Below are 15,439 nucleotides of genomic sequence, written 5' to 3'. Positions count from 1 at the left end.
TGGATCCGTGAACAGCTTCCTGTTCACCAGCAGCATTTCAAAGACTTCTTAAGAACTGCGAAACGCTCCCATCTCAAAATGTGCTGTGATCTTATGTGTGCCAGGCACATCCAGATACTGTGAGGAGATCCGTCGCTGTTTCGAAGCCGACGACAAATACTGTCTTCAAGTTGCATATCCCTTATGAAATTTAACCATGGTTTAATTAAAGTAAAAGTGTAGTAACTATGTTTTTTTGGGGTGTTTTAATTACCATTGCGATAACCTCAGTTTTACTACAAATACCATGGTTAAACTATGGTTAGTACAACAAAACCATGGTTAATTTGTGGTTACCATGGTTTCACGGTTTTTCGGTTTTATTTGTAGTAAAACCTTCTGATCTGTATCTATGTATCTCCTTGAACCATAGTTTAACCATTTAAACCATCAATAAAGGCAAAGTATCTCTGAGATATACACAGTATAATATAATGCATGTATGTGTAGTTTGCCTGTATTGTTGATAAAAATGTAGAATTTGGAGGGCAGTCAATGTGTTTAATCGTCATGAAATGAATGTCGATGCAATTTCTTATTTTAAATTTGGGATTACCTGGTCATGCATTTGTGAAATTAACCCTTTGACTTCCTCTGCGTGGCCTGAAAGTCTAATGATAAACTGTCATTCAATGCTGATAGAGAGTTTAAAAAGTTGCTTTCCTTAAAAATGCAAATGAGATCGTCATTACAATTTCTCACTAAATATATTTACATGACATACAATTTGCCATCAGTGCAATACATAGGAATGTTGCATAAATACCAAATGTTAAACTTTTTCCTCTGTAAACAAAAATAAATGAGATGACGGCGATCGATGTGACTCTTCTGTAAAGCAACATTTACCACGCTCGTACCAGATAAAACAACTCCACAGAAATCATCTCAAAATAAAGTCAAAACCGGCCCATCGACAATCAAAACTGATTCAGCAATACTAGAAACATAATGTACAGTATGTAGCACGTGTACATAGCATATACTGATTTCCATACAGATCATGGATTGCTTTTGTAAGAACATTTTCATAAAACTTTGGCAGTTTTTCTTTTTTTTTTTAGAATCAAACTTGTTTGAAAAAATAAAAAGATGATATCAAACAATCAACAAATGTGATGTAAGCTTGCCTTTCACAGCCCATGTTCACAGTGATAATTCAGAAAGGCTGAAAGCCTATGGTAAAAAAGGAAACGTAAAGCAACTAAACCTACGAAAAACAAACGAAAAGAACATCCCACCCCTCCTGCCTGGACCGGCAGCACTCAAGGTGGTTTTCATTGTTGTCAACGACTATAAAATTACAAACACTTATGAAGAGATTTGTAGCAGTCAACGCCATTTTAAAAAATGGTCTATTTTTAAAGTGGACTTGTATACAAAACGTTGGAGTGGAGCAGGTCCGAGCCGATGCCCACAGTCACTGCGAACACATGGGAGAGAGACGTTACCAAGAAAACGAGACATGCACCACCAGTGCCGTGTGTTAAAAACGCGAACGAACGAACAAAAACGGTGCAGGAATGAAGACGAACAAAACGGCTACACACTTAAAAAGGGATGATATACACCAGACAAAATAATCGAGCAAATTTAGAAAGATACCAACTTCACCAATAATTCATATGCATTTGTATTTAGTCTATAGTTTTTTTTTTGTTTTTTGTTTTTTTGAACTCATCAGGTTTGGCACTTTATCTGAACAAATACGAGATCTGTTCAAAAAGACTAATCGTCATACAAAACTGTCTCTTGAACATAACTTCGCAGAATATAATATTTGATAGAGAGCATACGGTAGGTAAACACTTCTGTACGTACTTGTAGTTTAAAATGAACATTCCAACAGATGTTTTACACACATGCACGAAAACAAACACGACCGCTCTTCTCTACGACACTTCCTCGGCCGACCGCGTGTCTGATTTGAGACGTACGAACTCTTTGGCCACTTCGTCGTTGGTCCTTTGCGAGAGTATTCTCAAGATGGTCAGGCCGGTTTCGTCCATGGTTACGCTCCTGGCGAGCGGATAGCAGGCGTTCAAGCTGCCCTTCTCGGTCAGTTCTCTGAGCTGCAGGACCGTCATGCCGATGATCCGGTCCTCTCGGGCGAAGCAGTAGTCCTTCACGGAGATGTGAAGCTCGTAGGCCTCTGGGCCGTGTTCATTACTCAGCACGCTGGATGGCACAACAACATTTGTTAATTTGCATCAAATTTGACTTTTTGATTAAGTATTAAACAAACATTCCAGGTTTAACACTCATTGCAATTCAACTAATCCTTTGGTTTGTAAAAACAAACAAAACTGCACACAATGCACTCTATGGAGCAAGATATTAAAGGGATAGTTCACCCAAAAATGAAAATTAGCCCATGAATTACTCACCCTCAAGGCATCCTAGGTGTATATGACTTTCTTCTTTCAGACAAATCCAGTCGGAGTTATATTAAAAATTATCTTTGATCTTCTAAGCTGTTTAATGGCAGTCAGCGGGTGTTGCATGCATCAGTCCAAAAGAAGTGAAATAAAGCGCATCCATCAATAATAAAAAGTGTAGCAAATCGATGCATTTTTGTAAGAAAAATAACCATATTTAAAACGTAATAATCAATTTAATCTAGCTTGCGCTCACTATTGTACACAGAAGCAGCTCCGAGCAGATGACGTAGGATGTTGGCGTTAATTATTGCGTTTTGAATATGGATATTTTTATTACAAAACCGCATTGATTCACTACAGGAGGCCTTTGTTCACCCTCCGGAGCCATGTGAGACACTTATTATGGATGGATGCACTTTATTTAACTTCTTTTGGACTGATGCACTGCAACGCATCGCTTTGGTAGGCTTTTATTAAACCCCAGAGCCATGTGGAGTACTTTTTAAGATGGATGGATGCACTTTTTGGCGCTTCAAAATCTCGACCCCCATCCACTGCCATTGTAAAACTTGGAAGAGCCAGAACATTTTTAATATAACTCAGATTGTTTTCATCTGAAAGAAGAGGCTTGAGGTCGAATAAATCATGGGGTAATTTCCATTTTTAACATGGTTTATGCATTAAGACATTACAAGATAAGACATTATGCATAAGATATTACAAGATCAAACTCTGCAGAAGAGCCCAGAATATGAATGCAATGTGCAAAGTTTTACATTAAATGTTTGCCTTAATAATGTATTAGTCATGTAAAAATATTATTAACGTATTAATCTTTGTTAATGTTAGTAATAATGTTACTAATGTTAGTTAATGTTAGTAACTAATGTTAATTTATGAGAACTTATTGTAAAGTTTTACCCATATATTTAGCCAGTATTTCAACTATACTGTCATCACCGTTAAGTTGTTAAACTCAATAACTTTTGCATAATATGCATAATGACACCAGAAAGAAAGAGACCAAAAGTAGTCCAATCACTAAAAGTATGATTAATACATTTAAAAGTTCAAATAATGCACATATTTGTATGTAGGAATTAACATAAATGTGAGCTTATGTTACATTGCGACCCTCCAGAATGTCTCATGGATCAATCTTATGGATGTCCAAGCGTTTTAACACATGAGTGGTACTTTTATGTTTTACAAGAGAAGCAACTGTATTTTATTGTACGTAAGCTGACTGAATATTACTCATTTTATCATGCCAACCACCCTATTATTGAACACTTTTGCTAGTTTACATTCAGCTGCATGGCTGGCGGTGAATAACGCATAACCTTTGTATGATGCTGTCTTCAGAAAGTCCGAAACACTGTCATATCATCCAGAACAACATTTACAAAGATGTTTTCCCACAGGCATGTCTTTATATCAGATGTGTTTGTAAAACACAATATCTGTAACCCGGTCATCTTAATGTTTATCCGACACAGAAATTGCATTGATGGAGTGGAAAGCACCACACAGGAGCTCTTTACTGATTCCACGCAAAAACAGCTCAAGACTCCATTAAGCTAAAAGGCCCTTAATATCCAAAGGTGGGCTTTGAGTTCAAGCTATTTTACGTGCGCTCTAAGAGAGAGGTTTATTCAGTGTGGCATTGAACGCCATTGAAACACCAAATGCTGGTCTTTTTGTTGAGTCAACTGTTCTGGAAAGCCTTTCTCAATGATCTTTTCCTTCACAAGTCTAAAATGAGACTGTCAGGAGTAAATCTTCACGTGGACGCTTGGTTTCAAGTGCATTTGTGCAGCTTAAAGGCGATCAGTCAACGCCGCTGTGAAAAGCCATGATTCATTTATTTCAAAAGCAAAAGGGTCCAATAATAGGAGATAAAATGAGAAATATTCGGCTGCTCCATGAGCTCAATATATAAAATAAAAAATCCTTTATTAGGCTACTGAGTTTTACATCGATCTTTCAAACGTATGATTCATTTTTTTCTGTAAAACTTTTGAAATGAGGGCACGGTGACTGAGAGAAATGGGGTTTCAGAGGGAATAATAGTGATCCCGTTATCTAATCACCACTCTTTATCCATTTACTAGTCATTTTCAGTAATATATAATCCTGTGGGATTCACATTTAACTCTTATAAATCAATTCTGTGATGGTATCAGTGATGATACGGTGACATACATTACCATTCAAATGTATTTTTACTCAGCGAGGACGCATTAAAATGATCAAAAGCGACAGTAAAGACATTTATAATGTTTTCAACAATGCTAATAATCAGAAATGTTTCTTGAGCAGCAAATCAGCATATTAGAATGATTTCTGAAGACACTGAAGACTGGAGAAATGATGATGAAAATACAGCTTTGGTCACAGAAATATATTACAGTTGAACATATACTCATACAGAAAAAAGTTATTTTAAATTAGAATAATATACAACATTACTACATTATACCACATCATTTTATTAAAAAAAAAAACCATTCTTGATCAGAAAAAAAAACTTTCAAAAATTAAAAATCAAGTGTTACTGAACACGGACATTGCTTTTCGCACCATATTTTAGTACATATCCCAAAAAAAAGCATGGTATTGCATGGTTCCATTTCCATAAACACCGTACTTTTTATATCTTCAGGTACACAACAACTGTTATGAATATAAACTGTAGACAGATTCCGTTCTTATATGAAATGAATACTCACTACTGGAATGTTTCGTTGAATTTTGGAGACCAGTTGTTGTTCTTGGTTTTGGTGCTAAACTTGCGTTTCTTGTCAGCCAGGTGCGGGCCGATGGCGTTGACCTCCACGAAGGGCCGAAACATTGCGTTCGTCTGCCAGTTGATATTGTTCACACCCACAACTGCAGAGGAAGAGGATGCTCTTGAGTTAGATCAGGAAATATAAGAGAGTCATGTTTAAATATATGACTTTAAGATCGCATGATCACATGATCAGGCACAAGGAAGATATTCAGACCTGCTTACACTGGGGAAAAAAGGACAAAAAATGATATAGGATTTTCACTTTTAAATTGCTAGTACATTAAGAAAAATATTACAAAGAAATAGCAAGTAAGACACTGAATTAAACGTGAAACTTAGAATTTTTGAAGCCCATTTCTGCCATAGAATAAAAAACATTTCGCACAATTCACTGTGACTTTTCCTCACATTTCTGAATTTGTATGCTTATATCTCACAATATTTTCTCAGAATTGCAAGTTATAAACTCTGAATTCTGACTTCTGAACTCATAATGCTGATAAAATTCAGAATTGTGAAAAAAAAAAGTCAGAATTGTGATATAAAAAGTCACAATTAACTTTATATTTTTTATTTCTTTGCAGCAACAAGCTTCCATAATAAAGACTGGAACAGTGTTTTCTTATAAAAAGAAACTCAAATTGTTTTATTTACGACTTCAAAAAGTATTTTAACTAAACTAGATCACATGCTGTATTATAAAACATAATTACAGCTGATTGGATGAGGCAAATATAATCTTTTAATTTTCTATTAATGCACCAAGGTGCTCAGCAGCAGTAAATTTATTAACAACAATAAATCATGAAGGAAGTTAATTAGGAATATTATAATATTTGTTTTGTGGCTTTCCTCAAAGGCATAAATTCATAATCAATGTCACTGATATTTATTTTGATTAGAGAGTGCAATTTAGTTTTTATGTATTTGTTTTTTCGTTATGATTTTTCATGCATTGATCTGTTATCAGCAGTGTTTGTGGTCATTAATTGTGTTTGTTGTGCAGGTGTCTCTCTGCAGTCCTGTAGAGACGGAGCTCATTAACAGATCCTGAGCTCTTGATAAAACGGTCAGATGAGAGCCATTACAGCGAGAGGAAACTTTCATTCTGCTAATTATAGCAGCAGCACACACTTTATCAGTGGAATTACACAAACTGATTAAAATAATACAGTGTCTGTGGCAAAGAGAAACATGCTAATTTGAGTAATTTAGACTTTGAGAGTATCTAAATCATGAGTTAAGTGCTGTGTGTGTGTGTGTGTGTGTGTGTGTTACCTTTGACGCTGACTTTGTGCTCTCCAGTGCCGGGGTGTGAGATCAGGTCCACCTGGATGGCGACCTCCCCGATGGATCCTGACGTGGACTGACCTGGAATCAGTTTTGAGACACATGAACATCATACTGTATGTCAGATAAGAGCATGCATTACACACTGAACACACACTACACTAAATAAATACACAATAAAACTATAGTTACAGCGATTGATGAAATGTGCTTCAGCTTGACATATGAGACTGTTGTGATTAATTATGCTGTAAAACATTATCTGCCAAGACAAATAAACCAACATATAAACACACACACACACACAAATAATAAAAAATGATAATTATTTATAACCAACATATATAAAATCTGTTCACACATAAAGAATCTTTATATATATATAAATATTATTATTAGCATAAAAGATGCTAATAATAATAATAATAATGATTTAAAAAATAATTTATAACAGCACATATAAAAACACACACACACACACACACACACACACAATGTTACAAAAAAAAAGAAAACATACATATAAACAAAATAATAATAATTTATAACCTACTTAAAAAGTATATTAAAACTGCTACATAAATATAAATATGAACAAAACATAATATTAATAATAATAATAAGAAGAAGAAAAATAAGAATTATTAATAGCCAACATACAAACACACACACAGAAAAAAAAGAATATATAATAACTAAAAATAATAATAATTATCAAATTAAAATAATAAATCAACAGATGGTAAATATGCAATCTAGAACATTATCTCCTGGGAAAAGAAAGGCTTATTGTAATAAATAAATAAATAAATAAATAAATAAACAAAATATAATGTGCACACACAACTTGTATTTCTCACTACAGTACTACTTCTTTCTGACACAACAATAAACCAACTTATACTACACATAAGAGAAGCACAAAATACAAAACTGCTGTTAAGTAGCATTTAGTTAGTAAATAAAGCGAATCAGGTTGGTTAACTTTATTAGAGAGAAAGTTAGAGAGCTACAGATGCTTTAAGGCTGTTTTGAAAAAAAAATAAAAAAAAAAGATTAAAATGTGAGTCATTGCAATCTTTACGAAAAGTCAATATAATCTATCCCAAGAGAGATTAATTTGCCCTCGATTCATCTTTAATAGCTGTAGACTGTCAAACCCCAGAATTCACAATCCCATAACTCTAGTCTAATGGATTTCGAGATGGTTGTTGGTTTAGACTATATTTTAGAAAAAATTAAACTCTGTCCTCTCTGGAGCAGATCCAGACAGATCGCTCTGAACAGGAGAAAAATGGAGGAGTGAAGGCCGTGTTTTGTATCTTTGCATTTGCCCTTCGAGCTTTGCAGCAAACAGGGAAACTGTCAAGGCCACATTTAGCCAAACTAACCGAAGATTTAATTTCCAGGCTGGAAATGCAAACAAACTTAATGCTAATAAACACCAATCAAAACCTGAGTTACAAAATAAGTGTTAAATAAAGCAAAATATTTTATTTTGATCATTTTAGTTTCTTGCTTCTGTTGAATATAAAAGAAGATATTTTGAAGAATGCTGGTAAAAGTTCTTCAAAATATCTTCAGTGTTCAACAGTAGAAGAAGGGAGTAAATGATGATCTCTTTAAGTAAGCTTATTGAATAAAATATTGTCTACTTTATTAACAGTCCCTTAACATTTTTGTGCAGAATGCACCTAAAGTTAGATCATTCATAATCTATTTCTCTCACTTTTTTGTGCACTGTGTTTGTCAGAATGCATTCTGGGATTGGCTTTTTTTATTGGAAAAGCTTTCTCTCTCTTTCTTTAAATCTATCTATGTATATGCCTGTATAATTTATTCACTGTTTATTGCTTTGGCAACATTGTGCTACTCCACAGTCATGCTGATAAAGCTCATCTGAATTGAACTGAATTGATTGACTTCTTTGGCCAAGAGAAGGAACGAGAACGTTGCTACTGTATGTATAATTTTGTAAAAAGAAACTCAAAATAATGGTACTGTGGAAAGGGCCGAGAAAAAAAAAAATAACACCGCACAAGTGATTGCGAGTGATAACAACAGAAAAGAGCCTGAGAAAGGAACAGATATGGACCAGGATGTGAATGAAAGTGTAGAGGATAATATGAAAGAAACACAGGAAAGTGAAGAAACGGATTTAATCGCGCTAGAAGGAGAATGATGAGGAGAATGATCGAAAAACATATCAATGCAGAGGAAGTGCCTACATCAAAGAAGAAAAAAATAGTACAAAGATTGAGCTCTAGGTTAAGTCAAAATGAAAATGATCAAATGGTGGAGTAATAATAAAAATGTGCTTGTTTTGCGCTTTTTTTTTTGACTTAATCTCTCCTAATGAGTAATTTTAAAATCTCACCCAGTAATTTAAATAGAGAGAAATGCTGCTAAAACACAAGCACAATTATATGATTTTAATTGAACAATGAAAAATATAGATGTAGCGTTTGTTCAAGAAACTCATAGCGCACCAGATGTGGTAAAAAGAGCTTTTAACAAAAATGTCATTTAGGAGGAGAATCCTTGTAATTAATAATATAATTACAAAACCCCCACAGCAGCCCTAAAGAATTATTAAAGCCCCCAGCAGACCTAAAGATTGTGTCTTCCTTTAGAGGAGTATAAATGTGGTTGCGAAAAGCAACTTTTAGACTGCAATTTGTTAAAAAATTATTGTACCAGAATATGTCTTGGAATAATGTAACATTTATAACAATAATGTTGCTGTTAAACTTTTAAGTGTGGTTGGGAAGCTGGGATTAAGTTAAGAAGTGTTTTGGACAGATTGTAAGAGAACTGATTGGAAAATATATGTATATATTACATTGGTTGTTAGAACCATTGATTTATGGGTATCTTTGGAATTAATCTTGTGAGATCATGGCTTGCACAAAAAATTAAAAATGCACAGATTATAGAAATAAAGGACTTGGTGGAAGTGGCTGGAAGGGATTTAAGTAACGTTGCATCGACTCATAAACTATTGAACGTTGAACATGAAACATGTTGAAGTTGAATGCATGCTTCTATATGATTATTCAACATTACAACAAAGACCAAATCCAGAGGACAATTTTCCAGAAATGATGATTTCTCCTGATTTTCCAGATACGGTAATGAACTGTCCTTTAACAGTATCAAACAATCTGAAGGACAGAAATATTAGGTTTAGTTGGAAAATATTTTTATAAAGTGTGTGTAAAGGTGGTACAGTCGGTACATCGTTCTGATAATTCATGGCGAAGTCATTTATGTCTTGCTTCTAATTTTAAACCAATGTGGGGTACGTTATACAAGCAAAAATCAATGGAGATTTGCAGTGGAGGATTTTGCATGGCATTGTTGCAGTTAATGCATTCATTTCTATTTTGAATCCCCAAGTAATAGACAGTTATACTTTTTGTGGGCAGAGGGAAACTATTTTTCATTGTTTTATTCATTGTAAAAGTCTCTGTTTAAAGTGCTGACAATGATTTTTGATGACTTTAATCAAATGTTCAGTATAGCTGTATTTATTTATGGTTTTAAGGAGTCTAAAGTAAAGAAACGGATTGGGCGTTTGCTGAATTTTATTAAAGGTCAAGCAAAGATGTCTTTTTAGTTAAGTAGAAGACAGAAAATTGATTTTGGAAATGATTGTAATATATAGCTATGTTATTTAAAAGACTTGTAAAAGCAAGAATTAAACATGATTTTTCTTTTTATTCTTGTATGAAAAATCTACTGGACTTTGAAATGATTTGGACAAATGGAGAAGCTGATAATAATGCATTAATATTTAGTGATTTTTAAAAAAATGGAATAATATGTGAAAGAGTTTAAATGTATAATAAAGTTTTTTTTTTAAATCATAAAATCTTTCTCTCTCTCTCTCTGTCTCTCTCTCTGTGTCTCTCTGTCTCTCTCATGGTCTCTTCTCTCTCCTGTCTCTCTTCTCTCTTCTCTCTCAATTCGTCTCTCTTTCTCTCTCTGTGTCTCTCTGTTTCTCTCTCTCTCGTGACAGTGAGAATGCTCTTACCTTGAGAGGTTTGGGTGCATATATATTTCTTGATCAAGGCATCTGTGGGTTGAGTGTAAAGGCTGAGGGCGTATTTCAAGGACTTGAGATCGGGGCTCTTCTCCAGGAAGGTTTTCTTCAGACCGTTTCCGCCCGCATGGAAATATTGCTGAATGGAGAAACAAGCGCACTGGTTACTGAGAGACTCAAACATGAAGCGTGTATCTGCAGATCACTCGTCCTTTACTCAGAAAACACCTGAAAAACATCTATTCACTGTGACAGAACAAATGAGTCACATACAGAATCAGGGTTACTTCTACTAAGCAGCACATGTTCATGTCTTTATATAGTGGATGAAATATTAAAGTCAATTTACAAAGACGGAAATCAAGTATTTCCTCATTGATCTTTAAATGTCTAAAAACATTGTGAATACTTTTTTTAATGTTGTTCGAATAAAATAAATAAATAATAAAAATAAAATAAAATAAAATAAAATAAAATAAAATAAGAACATTCAAATAAAATAATAAAATAAAATAATAAAATAATAAAATAATAATAAAATAAAAAAGAATAAATAAAATAAAATAAATAAAATAAAATATCAATAAAATAAAAGAATAACATTAAAATAAAATAATAAAATAATAAAATAAAATAAAATATTGGCTTGGCCTACACTGAGAAAATTGGTATAGGATTTACTTCAGAGAGATTTTGAGATTTTTTTTTTACTCAGAAATTGCTAGTAAATTTCACAAGTATTTACAAAGAAGTAACATCAAATTAAAACCAGAAATAATGAAGTAGAATGACTGAAATGCTTTCTTGTAAAATGCAAAAATTTTATTTTATAATTATTATTATATTTTATTTTTATATTACATTGTATCATTAGAACTATATAATTTTATATTACATTAAAAATTATTTTTTAATAATATTACATTTCCAGTAATTCCAACAATCTCATCAAAAATCTGAAATCTGATATTATATAAAATAATAATATAAAAAAAACTATACAAATAACAGTTTCAATATCCTAAACTGACTTAGTTTCACCCGCACAATATTTTATATTTTGACAAAACAAAATGCAAAAAAAAAAATAAAAAAAAAAAATTCTGCAAAAAAAAAAAAAAAAACAAAAAAAAAAAACACTCAAAACATATTCTCACCCTACTGCACTGCCTTGCTGTTGAAATACTGCCATTCAGCATATATACACACAGAAATATCATCCATTCGTCAGAACAGAGCGTGATTTGAATGTCATAAATGAAACGTTCTCAGTGGACGCTGCACTAACATTCACAGCTTCAAACTGAGTTAATCCTGAGTTAACAGCGAGACGGTCAGCTGAACACAATCAGATGAGGCTTAAACAGAAGCCCGGAGCTGCAGAGATCCCCGTCCAGCGCTGGACACGAGTGTGAGAGACGACTGGCATTTGATCTGATCTACTTTATTATTCTATTAGCGTAAGGGCCGATTAGAGCGTGAGCGGTGAGGACAAACGTCTGCCGTGATTGAGACAGATGAGATTTCCACCCAGGAATCAATCGCTCCGGCGCTCAGGAAAGGCCAGGTGTCGTTTTCACTTACTTTGACCTTTAAAATCAAATATTTGTAATCATATATTATTAAAATTGTTTTTTAATTGTATACATTTTAATTGCATCGTTCATATATAAAATGCAGCTCAAAGTGCTTCACAGGTCAGAATAAAAAAAAATATAGAAGCGAAATTACTCATCTAAATATTTAATCCTTTGTATTGTTTAGCCTTTCTGTTTTGCATATCTATGTTTGCATTTAGTTTCTTTGACTTTTACCTTATTAAAATAAATAAATTACTAATACATTTTATTTATGAAGCATCATTCATTTCTATCTATAAAACTTAAAATAAATAAATAATTACATTTAATTTGAATAGGATAATTTATATCTATCTATTAAACTCAATATAAATAAATAAAATACATTTAAACTTAACAAGAACAATTCTAACTTAACCAATAAAAACAAAAATAAAAAAAAAATAAACAAATAATACATTTTATTTGTGTAGGATCATTCATATCTATCTATAAAACTCTATAAAAATAAATAAATAAAATACATTTAATTTGAATATGATCATTCATATCTATCTATTAAACTCAATAAAAATAAATAAATAAAATACATTAAATTTGAATAGGATCATTCGTATCTTATCTATTAAACTCAATAATAATAAATAAATAAATAATACATTTTATTTGTGTAGCGTCATTCATATCTATCTATAAAACTCAATAAAAATAAATAAATAAAATACATTTAATTTGAATAGGATAATTTGTATCTAATAAACTCAAGAAAAATTAAATAATTTAATACATTTAATTTGAATAGGATAATCCATATCTTATCTATTAAACTCAATAAAAATAAATAAATAATAAATTTTATTTGTGTAGCGTCATTCATATCTATCTATTATACTCAAGATAAATAAATAAAATACATTTAATTTGAATAGGATCATTCGTATCTTATCTATTAAACACAATAAAAATAAATAAATAAATAAATAATACATTTTATTTGTGTAGCATCATTCATATCTATCTATAAAACTTTGCTCTATCATTGGTTCTGTCTGTCTTATTTTCTTGTTGTTTCTGTCTGTTTGTTGGCTCTTTCTGAGTGTGAACAGCGTCTGATTGTCTGCTGATGAAGGCCTCTGGCTGTGAGCTGGACTCTTATTGAGCTGATGATGAAGGCTGATGTGGTTTGTCAGCTGTATTGATTGGTCAGGGCGAGCATCACTTTGGTAATAATACAGAATGAAGAATAAACAAGCTTTAATGAAACTCATCAGAGTAACAGATTCAGTGCACATATTAAGGATCATGTTAATATGTTCCATGTGCTGATCCGGTCAGTCTTTGTGAAATATGATGGCTTTCAAATGCATGCTTTTTTGATCTTCTGGTGGCCCAGGATTTCAGCTGCATTATTCATATAGAGCTTTTTCTATTGTGTGTTTGAGAGCAGTGGCGAAGACCCAGCTTTATTTTATTTTATTTAATAAATTATTCCATAATCTAAAAGATTTAAATATTGTCCAACTAACAATAAATAGACTAAATAATAATACACATTCATATATTGTCTTCGTACAGTATCAAGAGGCATTCATTTCTATGGTGCCAAAAATAATTAGAATACATAAAACTACAATCCAAACATCCTTAAAACAAATTAAAAATCATTAAAATCCAAAAATATAAAAAAATATTTACAAATATACAAAATAAGACTTGCATTCATATAATTATTTAATTATTAATTAAAAAACAAAAAAAAGCACAACAATAACATCAACATAACAACATATTGAGTTATGTTTAAAACAAACAAAAAAGGTAAACATGTGCCAATGTGTTAAGAAAAATACATTTAATTCAAGATATACCCAGCAAATAAATCAAACAACACTACTAACAAAATTAATAAATAATTTTAATTATCCTAAATACTCCTAAATTACTAACCAACAGAAATCAAAAAATTTTTAGCATTTCTAATGTTTTGCATATCTAAAAATCCTAGTTTTTTCTCTCATTTTGACTTTAAATTAATTCAATAAAAAATAAATATCTAAAAATGAAACAATAAAAACAATTTAAAAAATAATAAATGTCATTTGTATAGCATTGTCCATATCTAAAAATGTGGTTAAAAAGTAAAAATTGCCAATTTGTACAAAAAAAAAAAAAAAAAAAAAACATACGTAAGATACATCATATGTGAGTTTTTCCCTTTTAAAAAATATAAATAAATATATAAAAATAAAACAATAAAAAATAATAAATGATATCTATCTAAAAATAAATTGCTAATGTTCTGAGAAAAAAAAAATTCAAGATACATCCTATTCTATATTCTATATAAGTCTTACAATATTATTGATTTATTTTAATAATGGTTAGATATTTTAATAGAAAATATTAAAAGAAAAACATATTTTGAAGTGCATTGATGGATTCATGTTTAAAAAGACAAAACAAAGACATCAGACAGGGATTGTTCTCCTCTCCCTCTTTTTATCTGTCTGTGTCTCTTTTCTTCCCACTCACACATTAATTATTATTCTCATTAATCTCAGCAGATATCTTCGCTGTCGTTGCTTTGCACCTCGAGCACAGGATCCCGAGCTCATCTCTGCGTGCAGCCGTTTCACTCAAGGCTTTTGTGAACTTCCCTAATTAGCTTCAGTCCTCAGAATACCAATGAGCCAAATTCCCACTCCATGACCGATTGCAACAGGGACTGCAAGCATATTTACACCACAGCTGCAGTCACACACCACTGCAAGTAAAGCAAATCTAATCTGACTCCATTCCACATGCTTCAGCCGAAGAAAATGTGGGTCATAGGTGGAAAAATTCACATCATCACTTAAACCTGATGCATTTCTGGAAAACAATTGTGTGTTTAAGTTGCATGAAGCTGCTCATAAATCCTGGACTTTTTTCATCCACAGCATTGCCCTCCAGAGGCCTGGAGAGGAACTCAAAGCAATCACAGAACAAAATACATAGACTGAATATGACTGAGTCTCTTATTATGTGTGGAATATGTAGCAGTGAACAGTCTGTGTGCATACCTAAAAAACATAAATAAGCCTAATGAAAACCAGTCTTAAGCTACATTTTTATGCACCTGAATTTAAAAGCAGGTGTTTGATTGTACTGTAGCATCAGTCTATGCAGCAGTTCATGTGACTGAGCCCTGATTCGGAGCAGAAGAAGAGCGAGAAGCCCATACCTTGATGGTGGGAAGCACTAAATCCATGGCGGCACATTGTCGAGGGCTCAGACTGCGAGCTTCCTCCCGGGTCACATGCTCCTGAAC

The 15,439-nt window shown here is 32.4% G+C and overlaps 1 protein-coding gene across 1 annotated transcript in view; it reads right to left on the bottom strand.

Annotated features, from left to right (window-relative positions):
* Positions 1-727: 727 nt before the first annotated feature.
* Positions 728-15,439, bottom strand: part of LOC109044877 (protein unc-13 homolog C-like) — a 121,279-nt gene continuing 106,567 nt past the window's right edge. The window contains exons 23-27 of the mRNA XM_042743623.1: positions 15,353-15,433; positions 10,541-10,688; positions 6,493-6,585; positions 5,153-5,312; positions 728-2,217 (exon numbers count right to left, since the gene is read on the bottom strand). Of these exons, the coding sequence (XP_042599557.1) occupies positions 1,932-2,217; positions 5,153-5,312; positions 6,493-6,585; positions 10,541-10,688; positions 15,353-15,433 (768 nt within the window). The 3' untranslated portion in view covers positions 728-1,931. The remainder of the gene's footprint in view (positions 2,218-5,152; positions 5,313-6,492; positions 6,586-10,540; positions 10,689-15,352; positions 15,434-15,439) is intronic.

Source organism: Cyprinus carpio, chromosome B18 (assembly GCF_018340385.1).
Source record: "Cyprinus carpio isolate SPL01 chromosome B18, ASM1834038v1, whole genome shotgun sequence".
In the NCBI taxonomy this organism is placed as follows: Eukaryota; Metazoa; Chordata; class Actinopteri; order Cypriniformes; family Cyprinidae; genus Cyprinus; species Cyprinus carpio.
The sequence above is the reverse complement of the archived record's forward strand: the minus strand, read 5'-3'. Positions and strand labels throughout refer to the sequence as shown.